Below are 18,602 nucleotides of genomic sequence, written 5' to 3' on the forward strand. Positions count from 1 at the left end.
GGGGGGATTTAAATTGACAACTTTTTTACAAAAAAATTTACTTTTTCAACTTAAATTTTGAAAGTGTTCCGGAAAGTCTGACACTTTTATATATATCTTAAATTAAAGCTAATGTAATTTACTTTATTATGCAAAAAAAAAAATTAGGACTTTAGTTTATATTCACGGTGAAAATGGCTACCGAATGCTATTATTGTGTGAAAATTCTCGATTTTATTTTTTACATTTTTAACTATATAATGCTATGAAATATTGAAAAGTGTATAGATCAATACAATTTTTTTATGAGAAATATTATTTTTTAATAATCTCTTTTTCATTCGATATACTTTATCTTAATCAGGATATTAATAAGGAACTAGCAGATCATGTGGCTTTTGGAATAATTCACCAATTTTTTAAAATTAAACAATATCTAGAGATTTGCATCGAAGCGTTTTTTTTTGATAGTGATTTTAATCACTGTCAGATATCATTATACTTGATCCATCTATGCCACGTCACCACTGTGCTGCGACCCCTCTGTGCTGGGTTTTTTTTTTTATGATTAAAAAAAATTATCTTTGTTTACTTAGAAGAGCTATAAACTTTGGTGTTTTGCCATAAACTACATTTTAAACTTTATACTTGTAAAACTTTGGTTTCCATGATTAAATTTTTTTTTTAATTTTTACAAGAGTTTTTTATAAGTATAAGTTTATTGAATTATTTTGATAGTACCAAACTCTTCACAAATCTTATTAATTGCCCATGACTTAGGTAATAATCTTAAATTTCTTATTTTTTTATCAATTTAAGTAATTTTTTTAAATTTAATCTTTAAATTATTAATTAATTCATAATAATCGTTAGTTTTAGTGTTTGAGATCATTTTTTTTTTTTTTTTTTGAAGAATATGTGAATTTTATATGTATTAAGTTTACTTTTTACAGTTTAGCTTAAATAATCTACTTTTTTTGTACAATATCAGAACGTCGAGTTATTAGTATTCAAAATTTCAATATTATCTTGTAGCTTTCAAAAGTGCAATACTACCACTATTCGTATTTAAATTAGCAGTCGAATTGTGTAATATTTTAAAAAAACATCTTCTTTAACGCCTTACTAGAACATTTTAAAATTAGGATATTTTTGAACAATATTTTTATTTATTTTTCCAAAGACTTTCTAAATAGATGTTTTGTCTTAATTAAAAATATTATAACAGGATCTACTAAATAATGAAAAATAATTGTTTAAGTGCCATTTTGTGTTACTTAATGATTTGGACGAATTAATAAAAAAGTCGATTAAATGCTGGTTTTCAGCAGATAAATATTTAATGTTAAACATCATATTATCTGCCTATCCATAGGAATTTTTTTGACATACTTCTTTTTTAATTATTCCAGTACAATAATCCATATTTTACATATAAATAAATAAATCTGGAAAATAAAAGAATAATAGAATTACGCACATATCTTCAATTACAAACCACGTCAACAAATATTTAAACTACTATGACACAAGGAAATTTAAAATCAAAATACTTAGATCTAATTAAATTCAAGATGCTATATAAGAACTATAAAATAACAATACAAATAATAATAAATCACGATAAGATATTTTGATAATATGATTGTGCATTATGTGACTTCATCTAAGACTAAATATTCAATAAAAGACTATAGTTAAATTTATCTGGTTTGAATCAATCAACAATATTTATTGGTATATTAAGTTATATATTTGACAACAATATTATTTTCATCCTCTAATTTAAAACACCATAGTCTCATAAAGGGAAAATGTACACTAAACATCTATAAAAATAAAGTTGGTAAGAAAGTTTTGGAACAATGGAATTCGTCAAATTTTAAATTTGTAACTTTTAATACCAAATGTTTATCATACTCCGAAATACTTATAGAAGCTCCTATAAAATTTATTTATGGTCACCGAAGTTATACGAGTATAAAGTTCATAATTTTTGGCACAGCATCCAAGTTTATAGAACTGTAAAGTGGTAGTTTTTTTACATATAATTTTACATTGTCGAAATGTCTAGGTCAAGAAAATCTATTAAAAAAAGTGTTTCTTTGGTATTATTAACCTTGTCTTAAATATTATCAAATTTTCAAAAAAGTCTAAAAAATTAGCTCACATTTAGATTATTTGACATGGAATAACCATGATATGATAATAGGTCAAATTAAGATAAAAAATTTCACTATAGTCGTAAAGTACCTTTTCGATCTAGTCTTTGTATCATCATATTAAAAAAAAATTACTTTAAACTTACTGGCGGGGTATTTAATTTTCTTCCTCAAATGACCTGATAATATTTTAAAGAATTTTGACTGGGTGACTTTTTTTTTTTCATTTAAAAAGTTGATACTTTTTAAAAAAAGTTATTTTATCAACTAGGTGATCGTCCAGTAATTAAATAAAAAAACTAGACTATAAAAAATGTTCACTGAACAGCTTTATTAATAGAAATATTCTCTGTAAATAACGCCCTTATGGAATTAAATTTTAATAATTATTTTTATTACAGCCTGAAAATATATTATGCCTAACAAAAACTGGCAATCGTATAAAAATTATTGATTTTGGCTTAGCGAGAAAATTTAATCCACAACATAAACTTCAAGTTCTTTTTGGTACGCCGGAATTTGTAGCACCTGAAGTAGTTAACTTTGATGCTATTGGGTTTGGCACAGATATGTGGTCCGTTGGCGTAATATGCTATGTATTGTAAGTAATTTCTTTCTGTATTTTATAAATTTTGGTACTTAAAATATATTTTGCAGTATTTTTTTATAATATTTTATAAATAATTTACTAAACATAAGTATTTATTATTTAAAAATCTAAGCCCAACTTGCTACATATGAGTAGTTTTCTTTTTTTAAAAAACAAGTAGACCAATTTTAAAAAAACTATTTAAAAGCTTATTGAGAGAAATCATAAATTTTACATTAACTATTTAAGTTTAAAGTTGAGAAATACAACCATCTTGCATTACTTTGTGTAGATATCTATATAAGGTATATTAATAATTTACAGCCCTCCTAAATCCAAGGTATAATTCTTCTATTTTTTATTTAATAATAGGCTATCAGGTTTATCACCATTTATGGGAGAAACTGACGTGGAAACTATGGCAAACGTCACAATTGCCCAATATGATTTTGATGATGAAGCATTTGATTCTATATCTAATGATGCCAAGGATTTCATAAAAAAACTTCTTTTAAAAGATCACAAGTAGGTTTATTTAATCAGTTTGTTTATGATATTTAAGTTTTTTCCATCAAGTTATATCAAACCCTGTTTTTTGGAAATCAGTTTACTTAATTAAACAGTTTATAAATACTTTTAAGTTAAAATAATTTTTAATTCATAAAAATAGAAAAATAATAAGTATTTTAAGAGTGTCTTAAAAAAATAATGTCAGGAAATTTTTTTTGCAAATAATTTAAAATTTTTAAATAATTTTTCCAAAAAACAGTGATGCTTAAATATTGTTTATACGTTTAGTCAATTTTTTTAAACAAGAACACTACAGACGTGTAAATAGTGTTAATTGAAATAAAATAGCTTGATGTAATTAAAACTATTTAAATCTCACTGATAACTATTATCATTTAACAATCATTTTTATATAATAATTTTTAAAAAATATCAAAAATTAATTTTGAAAAATGCATTAATTTTGTCCAATAAATATTTGAACTTTTTGTCATGATCACGTGTACAAAGATATTTAAAATATATATATTTAGTTAACTGTTGTCGATATAGTTTGTGAATAATTGTGATGTCTGTGTTGAATGCAGTAGTATATATTTTTAAAAGTTTATCTACTAGTATATATGTACAACGTATATAGAATGTATACGTTTAAATGTATTTTATCATATTTTCATTCTAAATTTATGAAATAAAATTTAAATTCTAATCTTAAATCTTCATCATCAGCCGTAGTCAGCTTTGCTCTTTAGCACCATGTGCTGAAATTATTTTTGCGTTATCCTCCTAATTTTGACGCCTCTTATGCGTTCTTTTAATTTTAATGCCCTACGCTGTTGCACTTTTCGATTGTGTGTGTGATATGGTCACATAAGGAATTTAATCTGCTCTCATATAATAATTAGTTGAAATTCAAAATATTTAACCCTTTTTATAAAATATTTGGATATTATCATGAAAACTGTTTATTGTTTCATACTTTTTTGTTTGTAAAAGTCAAAAATATTTTAAAAAGGTATGTTGAAAAATTATTATTCAAAAAAATTATTATTAAATAATTCAATTAAGGTTTTTACTATCCCTGGCTTGTCTATCTCTATTAAATTGATATAGTTACAATTGATGCTAGATTGTAACAAAGATTTTTAAAATAAAACTATGTAGAACAACCATACTTTGTCATAAAAATGTTCAAATTGAATCTTTCAGGTAGTATTAAACGAAATATTCCTGAAGATGCTTCCCTATTTTATATTATTGGGAGTGGTCCAGACTGCATTTTGTAAATATAGCACTGCATTATAAAATCTCATTATAATCTGTGTACTTCTTTAATTTTATAAAATGAGCTGATTTTAAATGATAATGAATAACGATTTGAGATCTTTAAATAATATTTATGATTATATATATAATAAATCTATGTATAATTATGCATACTTCAATAGGCAGATATAGAATAAAAATATTGGGGAGCTAATGATATATTTTAATATTAATCCTTACCTATATATAAAAATTTGTAAAAAAAATATGTTAGCTTCGATGCGAAGCTGATAAGGTATTAATTTTATTATGATGTGTTTTTTTTTTTTATTATTTTTTTTTTGTGTCTGTTGCCACTTTTTCTCAGCTCTCATTGGACCGATTTCTTTCAACAATACGTCAAAAGATCACAAATCGTATCTAGTTGAAGACATTACCCTCAAAAATTGAAAAACATTCCCTCGTTCGCCGTAAACGGGGAATATCCCCCAAAAAATTACATATTTAAAAATCACTAATTTTCGACATTTTTTCAATTTCGTTGCTTAAAACTACTATAACTTTTTTTAAAATGACCGAATCAATATAATTTTTTTTTTATAGATATCTGAAGTATTTACCTATCATTTTGTATACTTTTGTGAATATTTGACCCTTTACCAGCCCACAGGAAGGGTTTCAAAATGGTAACTTTTTTACAAAAAATTAACTTTTTCAAATAAACTTTTGAAAATGTTCCGTAAAGACTGACACTTTTATATATACCTTAAATTAAAACTTATGTAATATACTTTAATTTGAAAAAAAAATTTGACCTCTAGATTTGTCTTCATGGTGAAAACGGACATCAAATTTAAAGAAAAACGTACGATTTTCGTGAAAAAATTCTCGATTTTATATTTTAAAATTTATATTGCTATAACCATTGGAAAAATGTATGGATCAATATTATTATTTTTCAATAAATAATTTTTATATACCCTTTTTATCTGACACACTTTTTTTGTAAATCAGATCATACCCCTTTATACTAGGGGGGTCAAAACTTTAAACATGCGTATTGAAACTAGTACATTATCAATTTAATTTTTGAAAGTGTTCCAGAAATACTGACACTTATATATATTAAATTAAAGCTTATGTAATATACTTAAATTAAAAAAAAAAAAATTGACCTCTAGATTTGTCTTCATGGTGAAAATGACTACCGTATTCAAAAATAGGCTATTTTTGTGTTAAAATTCTGGTTTTTGTATTTTATTTTAATTTAAAATACCTGACAAGGGGAGTACACTGATTTTCATAAATATTATATAAATCAAATTGATATAGTATAGAAAGTTAAACTTATTTAAATTTTTTTGCTTTTTTTAAGTCGAGAAAAATAATTTTGAAATTTGAACTAGCTTAAATTGCCATTTTTTCAATCGTCGGAAAAGACGTACGGTTACCGAGTCGGTAAAACTTGTGTCTTACGCGCTTGGGGTACAAATTTCCAACCCGCGTATGACAAGGAATTTTATGCATTTTTTTCTTGATGCTTTATAAGTTAGAATAAATTTTAACTCCTTTGATTTTTATCTCATTTAGATTCAATAACTTCAATAAAGATCAAATATCACAAAAGTTATAACTTTATTATAAGTAACAAACATTTTTCATTGGAAAATATTGTATCAAGCTCTTTGAATTTTTTTATGTATTAAAAGTAAAGAATTATACTACTACTTTATTATTTTTATAATATCTCCGTAAAAATTACAATATTAAATTATTGAATAACAATTTCATACTAAATTTAATAACTATAATTAGTATTTATTCATATATTATATTTTAAAATCAAAGAACTACTAATCAGGATATAATTATGGAAATAAGAATTGATGTTGCTTTTGTAATAATCCACCAATTTCTTAAAATTAAACACTATCTACAGATTTGCATCGAAGCGTTTTTTATGATATTGGTTTTAATTACTGTCAGATATCATCTATACTTGTCCCAACTATGTCACGTCCATACTGTGCCGTGACCCCACTGTGCTACCGTTTTTTTTTTTATGAAACAATAAATGTAATTTTCTTAATTTTGGTTTATTCCTCTTAGCTTCCACCTATATTTTCTCAAGTTTTTTCAAAAAATGTTGGAATAGCTTCTTTTTTATGGACACATTTCTTTTTGAATTCAAGTATATTGGTTGTACAATACAAATGAAATCACAGATAATGTAATTAGATAGTCTTAACAATGTTGAAAAATATTATTACATCTTAATAAACAATAGGTTTAAAAAGGAATTTCGGAAGGAGTTATAATTTTAAAAAACTTAACACAGCGGAGTTGTGGTATAGTTAGGATAAGTATAGATGCTATTTAACAAATATAAACATCACTGTAATAAAAAATAGTTCGATACGAATTTGTTTAATTTCACAATAATTTATGCATTTGTCATTTTAACATTTCTTTTTTTCTTCATTTTTTTTTTTGAAATTTTACTGAAATATTAAATGTTTTTAAATTATTTACTTAATCGAAAATTAAGTTTTTTTTTTAAATTTTAACGGCTATTTTCTAGTAGAAGACATATCATTAAACAAATTTATTTTTTAATACTGTAGTTCAATTGCAAAAGTTTTAATTTAATATTGGTTTAAACAACGCAGTCGTTCCAGAACAAAAATTGTTGAAAAACATTATTTTTCAAACCCTTTTTGTACTTAATTATTTTATTGAATTTTCACAAAAATCATACAAAAAAAAAAAAATGATATTATCTCTAGTTTACCTTATTTTATTAGGATCAATGTCTTTATAAAAAATGTTATAGCAATTTTATAATGTAAAAAAATGACTGAATTTGTCTTTTTGATAGTTGGGGTTTAAATTAGGGGTTTTTTATTCAATTTTTGATGGCAATAAGTTTAACTAAATAAAATTGGGTTCTTTTGACGTATTGATCATTAAAATCGGTCTAATGAGAACTGAGAATTGATAGATTAAAAAAATAAAATGCATATCATCACAAAATCAATACTTTCTTACTCTGGCATCGATGCTACAAAATCAGTAAATTCTTACTATATTTGTAATATTTAAGTGACTGTCATTTTATTTATTTTTGAATAAACTAGTCTGCTTTTACACAATGTGTATTACCCAAAAGAAATTTCCATTATAATCATCGATTGGCTAATGAAGAATTTACGATCACTGAAATATAGTTCCTAATTTGGCGTATCTTTTCTATTAATATTGGTAAATTTAAACGATAATCTTTTTTTACAAAAGACCAATTTCTGTTACCATTCGTTTCAAGTGAAATAAAATTATATTACTTTTGTGTTTAAATTAAAAAATGTAATTAAAATGTATCATAAATGAATTATTATCAGTGATTTTTATAAATTTATTGTTCTAATATACTTAATTTTTCGGGTAGTTTAATAATATCTAACACTGTATTATTGTGTTTTGTTATGTGTAATTGATTGTAGGGATCGTATGACCGCGGCTGAATGTTTGTCACATAATTGGCTTCACAAGAAAAAAGTGAAAAAAACTGTGCGAAAGAGCGTGCGAAAGAGCGTGTCTAAAAAAAAACTTACACAACTAGAACCCAAAGTTGATCAAGAGATACAACCTTCAAGTTTGCTTGCTCATCAAGATTCATCATTAGATTTAACAAAAGAAAATCTAAAAGAATTTTGTGAACGCAAATCTAGTAATAATTCGCCAGCTGATGTATTAGAAACTAAAGATTTAGCTGAGATCAAACTAGCCCAATCTTCTGAGATACTATCATCTTCAGAAATATCCACAGTAGATACCACTGTTCAAAAGCAGCATGTAATAACGACGAAATCGAGTTCGCCTATTGTGGATGGTAGCATCTATTGTGAAAAAGTGATTGTACCGTGTACTAATATCATAGATAAAGTTCATCCCGTTGATAGTTGCGTAGAAGATTTGAGCAGCTCATCTAGTTCTGTAGTTGATTGTATTTTATTACCAAGAAATAATTTGTCAGACAATCAACAAACAACTAGTACTTCTCTAGCTGCTATCAAAAATATCGAACTATCTGAAAAAATCAAAGAGTCGGTTTCTAGTCATACATGTGATGTGAAAAATTCCGAGGCTAATTTGAATACTATTCTTCCTAAAGAAAACTCACCTGATCAAACCGTAGAGTTCAATCTCCTATTAAAACGACGTGATAGTAAAAAACCCTCCGACCGTTCGCAAAAAGAAAAATCGCCGGTTGATAAACAATCCTCCACAAAATCTGTAATTACCGATGTTATTGTTGAAAATAAATTATCAAGTCATAAACGCACAGAGGACGATTTTATGTCATCATTTATGGATGTATCAACGAAAAATATTGCAAACAAAAAATTCACATCATGGACACATAGTTCAACTACGATAAATCGTCGATCATCGGACGTGTCTTACATGTTTTCAAGTACAACTACAACCAACAACAACTCATCTGAGCTTTTCCGCGACTTTGTGATGTTCTCAAGAGACTCGGATGACGATTTACTGAATACCTCCGACAACTTACACAAAATGCTGTTGACTCGACGACAGCAGCTTGCTTTTAATATGGACCGCAAACCCAAGTTTAAGTTATCAAACATGAGCCGAGATGTTCCATTTGGGGCGCCGCCACCTGTCGGGAGTCTGCTTTATTACGTGACTGCAGCATGCCGTTCAGCGCCCCACAGCAATCGAACGTCGCCTGAGCGAGAATCGACCAAGGATATGTTTTTAAGATTTTTTTATGGCAATGGAAAAAAGAATTCTGAATTCGATATATTTACGTAAATTAAGACTTTTATTTATCAAAAATATGTTACTGTTTGAGCAGAAATCAAAGTACTCTGTATCGAACAACCGCAAATTAATCACTATTATTTTAATCATAACTTTTATGTTGTCAGTTATTCATCTTTTTGTTGCTCAAATTTTTATATAAATGGCCTTATTAAAGCTATTTGATTACACGTCAATAGAATAATAAATTTAATATGTATTTTTTTTATTAGTTTTTGTCTTCAGATTTTTTTCTGTAATTAAATGTATCAAAAGATATGTTTATGTTTATGAATTGAAACATATGTTATGTGTTTAAGTTTTGGACATTATACAGCGTTATTATAGTTAAAAGTTTTTAATTTATTTATGTCTATTTATTCTTTTATAGGAACTATTACTACATTGATTACATTATATTTGTTTATCGACTTGACATTTATAAAAGACATTAACCTCCAAGTGAGGTTAATGGGCCTCCTTAAAAAATGTTAAGTGTAACTTTTAGATATTAAATTAGGTTTAAAATATTGAGTAGCTGTAAAAATTGTCTTTTTTGAACTCTTTATAATGACATTTTGGCTACCTTTTTGTCGACTATGGACAAATTTTAGCTTCACTTTTAAGCTACAAAGGTATTTATTTTTATCAAGATTTATTTTTTTTGTGTCTGTCTCATTAGTAATTAAAATTCTACTGAATTATATTAACAATCAATACGTCAAATAATCTCGTATAATATCAAGATGAATAACTTTCCCTATAATTTTATTAGTGAAATATATTTATTACATGAATAAATACATATAGAAGTTAAATTTTATTATTTGATATTCAATAGTTTAATATTGTAATTTTTACAGAAAAATTATAAAAAGTTATAAATCTGCCGAGTTGCCGGGTTCATGCGACACTATTGTACCAAAAGACAACGCTAATTTTATAAGTATAGATTTTGTTGCAATAGTGAGTCTTATTGGTTTTTAAACAAAACTAGAAAGAAGATGGACAACAATTGTTACATTTCATTCTTCTATCAACTGTAGTTTATTGATTAACCTCCTCTCTAAAAGCTATTGCACGTGCCAGAGAAAACAGGAAAAATTAGGATAGGTTAGCGCAACGGAATCGAAACTTAACAGTATCTTTGCAATGGGCACGATGCCTTGACTACTGAGCTAAGTAGGCCACCTAGTTGACAAGATCAACTCTAAGTTAGACGCAGTAGCGTATGCAGGATTTTAGTTCGGGTAAAATTTTCACTAAAAGTTGATAATGGACCACAATGTAGCTAAACTAGTTTCAGGGGAATTTCCCGCTAAAATCAATTAATGTATTATCAAAATACCTCCAATCAAATATTTTATTAAATGAATTATATACTTTTTATTAAATTAACGATTATTTTGTTAATTTTGTTAATATAAAAAACAAGGACACCTTGATGTATATATTTTCGATGTACTTAAAATTTTTTTATGAGTAGACAGTATAAATGAAGTTAGGGGTGAGCTTTAGGAGAGCTAAGCCTCGCCAAAAATAAAATTAATCCTTCCAAAAGTGTTGAAAATTATATATATATATATATCATATAAAATAAGGAAACTATCTTAGCCTCCAAATATTTTTCTCATTACTAAGATGGAGGATATTATTTGAGAGTGATTTTTACTACCCCACTCAATTGAAGTGTAAATGTAATAAAGATTACAAAAAGAATTTCAAACTAAGAGCCTCATTAGTCTGGATTACGACCTCTTCAGCCCAGGCCGTAGTGTACCTCCTAAAACAACAATGACTAAAATTACATTAGCGTTCAGTTAAATAAAATAAATTTGGATATAAAAAATTTTTTTATTTTACTTTATTAGTGTATTAAGATCATATTTGAGTAAAAAAATTGAAATTTTTTTTTTACATTTTACTCATGATGTTAATAACAAGGACTAGTAAATAGAGTTTCTATTTAGTTTAGTAATGGACATTTTCGAATATTTTAAACTATCGAATAACTATTCGAATTGTTTTTATACAACCGAATAGTTTATTTTTAGCATAGACTATTGAATAGTTTGAAAAATATTCGAATATATTGTGTAACTATTGAATATTTTTATTATTCGAATAGTTTTTGAATGAATATCGAATAGTTGGATAGTTACTATTCGATATTTCCCATGATTAATAGAAACGTACATTTTGGCGCAGTAGGTCTAGGGTTCCAATAGCCAGGGTGCCAGCCAGATTTTCTCATTGATAGTGTCTTATTGCTGGTAGAAGCTGGCCACAATACTCGTCCCGTCTATTATTGGCTTAGTTACTCTTTGACTCTCTTACATGTAAAAGAGGGCCACAAACCTTTGTAGCATGTTGAATTCGGGAAATAGAAGGATTTAAAACCAATCATTATTTTTATAACTTCTGATGTTAATAACAAATTTTTAGAAATGATTAATTTACTTATGGAGAGCTTTTTTGTGTATTTTTGAGGAACCTAAAAATCCGACTTGAGTATAATATTAATTAAAATAGTTATTTGTAATTTTTATTACAGAGCGCGACTTAGTGCAAATGATGCTCTCAGCCACAAATGGTTGAAAACAGCAGGCCAGACGAAAACATTGAGCAAAACAAAATTGAAGCGTTACGTTATTAAAAAGCAGTGGGTCAGAGCAGCAAACACAATTTTAGCATTGAGACGTATGGGTGCAAAACTTGATTAATTTATTTAAGTTTTACCTATTAAAAAATGTATATGAAAAATAAAAATACATAAACGTCTTTTAGGTGAAATGGCGTAACTCAACATTTTAAAACTTTTTTTGAAAAAAATTCTTATTTACAATATTGACAAATATTTTCAGCGTTTTTTTAAAAAAAATATCCATTTTTTCTTAGATAATGGGATATTCAAAAACTTATTTCTATTGTTAGTTATAAAAAATTGATGTATTCTTTTTTCTCTATGAATAATTAAAACAAATTAATATATAAAGTTTTGCCATAGAAATGGCGATTTGTAAATGAAAACACCTATTTGTTAACCTATAAATATACATTATATGATAAGTATTTCTTAATTTTGAATTGTTAATTATTATAAAGACAACAAGATAATTTATTCTGCAGTAGGTAAATTAGTATTTAATGAGTACAATATGCTCTCTAAATTCCCAAACATTATTTTAAAAATATTAATGTTGTAAACATTTCATTTAATATTAAATATATTTTATAAATTTAGCAATATTATTTTTTATTAAAAACTGTTTATAATAGCTACATAGTAATATTACATAACAATATAAATAACATAAAAAAAGAATTTTTTTTACAAAAATATTCTTAGAGTTGCTTTTATTTTTTTTAGTTATTTTGATTGTTATCATTTTAGCAACCAATTTTAGCTTCGATGCGAAGCTGAGAAGGTATTAATTTTACTATGATGCGTTTTTTTTTTATTTATTTATTTTTTTTTTGTGTCTCTTATTACATTTTCTCATTTCTCACCGAACCGATCTTTCAACAATACGTCAAAGGATCACAAATAGTGTTTAATCGAAGACATTACCCTCAAAAATTGAAAAAAATTCCCTCGTTCCTGTAAATGGGGGAATTCTCTCAATTTTTTTAAATTAAACACTATCTATAGATTTGTATGGAAGCGTTTTTTATGATAGTTATTTTAATCACTGCCAGATATCATTATACTTGACCCAATTATGCCACGTCTCTCTATACCGCGACCCCACTGTGCTAGTTTTTTTTTTTAATGAAATGTTAAATAGATATTTTTTATTCTCAACAAAACTCTAAAATTTTAGCCTCATTATTTTTATGTAGTCAGAAAATTTCTCAAGAGGGTTAAGACTCTATGAACCCCTGAAAGCGTGCTACTATTAATACTGATATATCGATAACAAAAACGAACTATGTAAATTTTAATAGTAATCCAAATAATTTTAACAGCCAGTGATTCGTACTTATAAAAATTAATAGTGTCTTCTTCAACAATATATTATTACTGTTTTTCTATCCATCCTAATATTTTTGTATATTCTAGTAATTAGATCAATATTTGATTCTGAAAGTACATACTATAAATGATTATATTTTCATATTATTTAAAAATATAATTTTTATATAGTCTATGATATTAGTGTTGATTGTTTAACCACCAATTATATCTTTAAAATTTATCACAAAATGTAAACGTCATTCACTTTCATATTTATTTATAAATAACAAATAACTCTCATCAAATATGAACGTGCGTTCATAAATAACGTTATTTCCAAACACTGATTTTATTTGAAATACTCGTTATTTCATTAAAATTATTTATTTTAAACATTTATTTTTAAATATTAAAAGCAATATTAGTAGCACTCAATGAACATTTATTTGCACTTTTTTTGTGCTGTTTTTATTAGGAATATTTACGATCTTTTTAAATGTAAATTAGTGTTTTTAGATTGAAAATCGTAGATAGGGGAAATCAATAGTCAATGGCATAGTTAGCTATTATTAAAAATGAATTATGATGAAAATACCATAGATTTAATATTGACGTCTTAAGGGCAAAAAAAAATGTTGAATGATGATAAATCAATTTTTTTTATGCAATATTATTCATTGCGATAATTGTTATAACAAAATATCAATATAGCATCATAAGAATGATTTTAAGCATACTCAAAAAAAAAAAAAGATTAAAAATGTAGTACACTATTTTATAGATTTTGATTTTATAGTTTAATTCAATACTGATTAGTTGTACCAAGTAATGAATTCTATTCAGATAATTATTTTTTCATAATTTTAGTATTAAAATGATTAAAATATTAAAAAAAATTTGTTTTATCTTTATGAGAAAAAAATGTATTTTGTCATACAGGGTGTTCAGTAAATAAGGAAACGAATTTCTATTGTACTCATTGTTTGTAACAATTTAACTGTTTCCTAACTTACTGAACACTCTGTATATAATAGATGAACACCACCAATTTAAAAAAAACAAGCTTTAATCAATAAAAGTGTAAAACATATTTTTTAATAATAATTTTTTTAAATAAAAATGTATATAAATATAACAATAGACATATAACATATAAATATCAATACTAAATTTCAAAATAAGCTATTTGTTTAATTAAATTTTAGTTAATTTAACTGATGTTTAATTCGTTTGTTACATCAAATATATATTTTACCATCCCAACTGTCATAATTTTCAAAGCCAAGTTTTAAATTTTCCTTATGGAGTTAAACTCTAAACATTCCAAAAGACTAAAGACACCCTTTAAGTTTAAACATATCAATTTATTAAAAAAAATAATTTAAATCATCATGTGATATAGAAATTAGACAAAGATGGTCAAATCATGTTTTAAGGAATGAGATAAAAAGGCAAGAGTTTTTTCAAAATTAATTTGGAAGAAGAAAAATAAATCCAGATTTGAAGAGAAATTTATTAAAGATGGTTAAGGTAGCTGACTCAGTTAAGATATCTATTATTGGCATTTAGTTAAGGAAAAGAAGAATGTAGAATAAATAGTAAAACACATGAATGCATAAATATTTAAAATATTACTTAAGTATAATTTTGCAATGGTATTATTTTCCTTGGATCAAGTACTTTGCGACACAAAGGGCAAAATTTATTAGTTTGTAACCATTCATGTATGCAATTCCAGCAAAACAGATGACCACAAACAGTTAATGAAGTGTTAGTTCTTTTTTCCAAACAGAGTGAACATTTAGATATTGACGATGTAGTTGTTGGTGTTAAGTTTCCTTCACTTTGTGATAGGACTTGTTTATTATTAAACAAAGTTATAATAATTAGTACACCAACATGTATAGCTGAAAGTATACTAAGTATTTTGAAAACATGAAGTTGTTTTTCAGAATGATACCATGGAACAGCGAAAATCTAAAAAAAATATGATAATGATATTTTTACTAATAAATTGTACCAATTAGCAAGAAAAGGTCACTATTAAAATTAAGTTAATTATTTTGTGCAAATATTTTTTATTTCGTTTTGTTGTGATTACATTATTTATTAATTACATAATCATAATGAAATGATAAGGTCAAAAGTAACAGTATAATTTAGCTAATTTTAACTGCTTAATTCAAAAGTATTTGATAAAATGTATTTATTTAAAAGTTTCAAGTTTTAATGATAAGAATCTTAAAAAAAGAAATCTTCATCTGCACGCACTTGTAACACGCACCGGTTTTATTATTATTATTGGTTACATGTTATATTTAATAATTGATAATTATGATAAACATATTACTATAGAACAAAAATAATTGTTTTCTTAATTATTTTTATTTTATGGTTCACGATAATACTTTTACATTGTATATTTCAAACTTCTTATTATAGCTTTCTTATTTTATTATATTTTGTTTCTTACATTATTCATATGAACCTTATAGAAAATTTAAAAAGATTAGTAACCATATCATATCATATCACTAAATGATTCTTTGTTAATTTATTTAAACTCATTAAAATTCATAGAATTTGTATCTTTCATATTTTTTCTGTTTTATTATGAACAGATAATGAATGATCTTCATTATGAAGATATTGTGTAAAAATTGCATCTATTGTGGTTTTTTTAAATTTTTTTATGTACCATCATAATTATTTGAAATTAAATTATATAATGAATTTTAAATAAAACTATTTTTATTTTCGAAAAGACAGTGCTAAATTATAATGTAAATAAATTTTACAGTCGACTGTATTTCTCGATTATCATTTTTTTTTCAACCCTCTGTAAAGAAGTTTACTTTAATAATGGAGAGGCTCTTTAGATGGTCATGTAAAACGTTTCAAATTATTGTAAAACAATTATATTAAAAAAATTGTATAAAAATTTTTTTTATGTTATTAATTTATTAATTTACAATAAATAAATCAATAAATCTAATTTTATAACTACATTTTTGTACTTACATATCGGATATTAAAAATCCTTTTAGCCCATGTATAGAAATTAGAATTCCAATAGAATAATATTCTATTTAAACTTTGTATAAGAGGTAGAATAGATTTAAATACATTTAAAGAATAAAGTATTTGACTTTTAGCTGTGTGTGTTATATGTTCATTTTTTCTTACATATTTTATAGTGTAACTTAATAAATATTCTAATATTTGATGACCAAATATATGAACTGATATCATACCAATAGTTTGCTACAATAAACACAAATATTTAATTTAGAAAACTTGAAATAATTAATGAGTAATTGATATATATATATAAATTAATGGTATAAGCTAGTACCACAACTATTAAGCTGGTAACCCGTATATGAATAGTACCCCCTCACTAGTGGTTTATTATAGTACATATCCATTATATGTAGATACTGGGACTTATATTTCTTGTGGCTACTAGTTAAAATACTGAATATAAATTACTGTAACACTCGGAACATGTTTTCCAGAACTTCTAACTTGAATAATTCTTGTATATTCTTCACCTAAAGTTTGGAGTCTTGATAAAGTTGTGAGTCCATAATACAAAATTTTTGATGTAGAAAGTATAGAATTTTTGTTTTTATTGATATAAATATGTCCTATAATAATTATTTCATTGAATAAAGTTTAATAATTTGTATTTAAATTCAATTATTACAACCTTTATATTTTAATAAAAAATCAGTAATATGTCTATTAATTCTCTCACATAGTTCTTCGTCTTTTTGTTCAGCTCTCAATATCTCAGCAGGACCACTAAAATTATAAGCTGACATTTTACTAACAATTAATTTGGATAGTATTGCATTTAGATTAAAATTATAAAAGTAACATTTTTATTTCTAAAAGTAAAAATAAAAATAAAATTGTATAAAATCAATAAAATAGGTGGATAAATAAGTCTGACAAGGTGAATATCCACTAAGTATTTTGTGATAAAACCACAGAATAGATTAAATTTAGTCTATTCAGTGATAAAACTACCTAGTGATAAGATTGTGTTACTGATAACCAGTAGCGGCCCGTCATAAGAGACTTTGAAACTGAGTTTCTCCTTAAAAATCTTTAGTTACTAATAAATTATTATATATCAATAATAATAAATAATATGGACATTTTCTTGAACCACAAAGTATACCGATATATTTTTTAGTTTTTTTAACAGTTATTTGGATGGTTTTGTTATGGAATTAGTCATTAGGCCGAGGCGGTTTCCATTGAACCGGCAACAGTCGACCGTTCGTTTTATTCCTATAATGTAGTGTTATCAGCTTGGTGAATTTAAAGGTGGGTGTCGGGGGAAGAGTAAACCGTGTATTTTAGACGGTACTGAAACAAGTTTCTTTAAAATTTAATAATAGTACGTCTCAGCGATCAACGACGGTCGACAACAATTTCAACCGTAATAAATGATGTTATCTTTGAAATTAGAGAAGAGGGTCGGAGGAATGCCGAATAAGCCGTGTTTTATAGACGCTATTGAAACGAATTTCACAAAAATTAAAAATAGTACGCCTATCACCTGACGATGGTCGACTACCGTTTCAATCAAAACATCTAATATTTGATTTGGTGGAGAAGGTCGGGGAGATTGAACTCCATAGGCATTAATATAGACTGTATTGAAATTAACTTCATTCAAAAATAGTACACCGCGCGTTAAATCGTTGCAGTTTGTTGTCACCCCACACCACGGTAAAAATGAAAAACAATAATATATTAGGCTTTTTATTATTAAACAACTTTAACAAATTTAGTTTTGAACAAAAATATGAATTAAAACGTTGTTGTCCGACACTGAACCTTTTGTTGACATTCGTGGATGGTAAATATACCAGAAAATTCAAATACAATTGGTATAATGAGTTTTCGTGGTTAGATGATTGCGACAAAAGAAACAAATTGTTTTGTTATACTTGTGTAATTTTTGTAGGAGAAAAGGAATGGAGTGTTGACGGAGTGTCGTCTATAAGAAATTTTTTAAGAAAATCAGAAAAACATGTCATTTCTCGTAATGAATTACGTCAAATCACATACGAAATACTGGATTCATTAATCGCGCAAATTGACTTACAATTTGAAGATTATTCGAAACTAGAATTTGTTGAAATTACAAATGAATAGAAGTTTAAAAACTACCACACCAATTTCCCCGAATCAAAGTACATGGAATTATTGCAGCAGAGTCCTAATATTTTTGACGCTGACCGTTTACGTAATGAATGGGCTGTAATTTATGCGGATGATACAAAACATTTAC

General features: G+C 25.7%; 2 protein-coding genes across 7 annotated transcripts in view; one reads left to right on the top strand and one right to left on the bottom strand.

The window, feature by feature from the left end:
* The window catches only part of LOC126893644 (myosin light chain kinase, smooth muscle-like), an 18,099-nt gene extending 8,422 nt beyond the window's left edge, over nucleotides 1-9,677 (top strand). For 5 of the 6 annotated variants that reach the window (XM_050664040.1, XM_050664039.1, XM_050664042.1 and 2 more), the window contains exons 6-8: nucleotides 2,543-2,742; nucleotides 3,103-3,255; nucleotides 8,007-9,676. In XM_050664040.1, coding sequence (XP_050519997.1) covers nucleotides 2,543-2,742; nucleotides 3,103-3,255; nucleotides 8,007-9,345 — 1,692 coding nt within the window. In that variant the 3' untranslated portion in view covers nucleotides 9,346-9,676. Of the gene's footprint in view, nucleotides 1-2,542; nucleotides 2,743-3,102; nucleotides 3,256-8,006 lie in introns of all 6 variants that reach the window. The other variant, XM_050664044.1, reaches the window with a different exon arrangement.
* A 4,662-nt stretch (nucleotides 9,678-14,339) lies between these two features.
* On the bottom strand, nucleotides 14,340-17,269 carry LOC126893659 (peroxisome biogenesis factor 10). The gene is made up of 4 exons (XM_050664069.1): nucleotides 17,004-17,269; nucleotides 16,784-16,941; nucleotides 16,313-16,555; nucleotides 14,340-15,268 (listed from the first exon to the last, which is right to left on the bottom strand). Exons 1-4 carry the CDS (start codon nucleotides 17,116-17,118, stop codon nucleotides 14,927-14,929), a joined length of 858 nt encoding a protein of 285 aa, XP_050520026.1. The 5' UTR covers nucleotides 17,119-17,269; the 3' UTR covers nucleotides 14,340-14,926.
* Between the last annotated feature and the right edge of the window lie 1,333 nt (nucleotides 17,270-18,602).

The sequence above is a fragment of the Daktulosphaira vitifoliae genome, unplaced genomic scaffold (assembly GCF_025091365.1).
Source record: "Daktulosphaira vitifoliae isolate Bord-2020 unplaced genomic scaffold, ASM2509136v1 Scaffold_1, whole genome shotgun sequence".
Taxonomy (NCBI): domain Eukaryota; kingdom Metazoa; phylum Arthropoda; class Insecta; order Hemiptera; family Phylloxeridae; genus Daktulosphaira; species Daktulosphaira vitifoliae.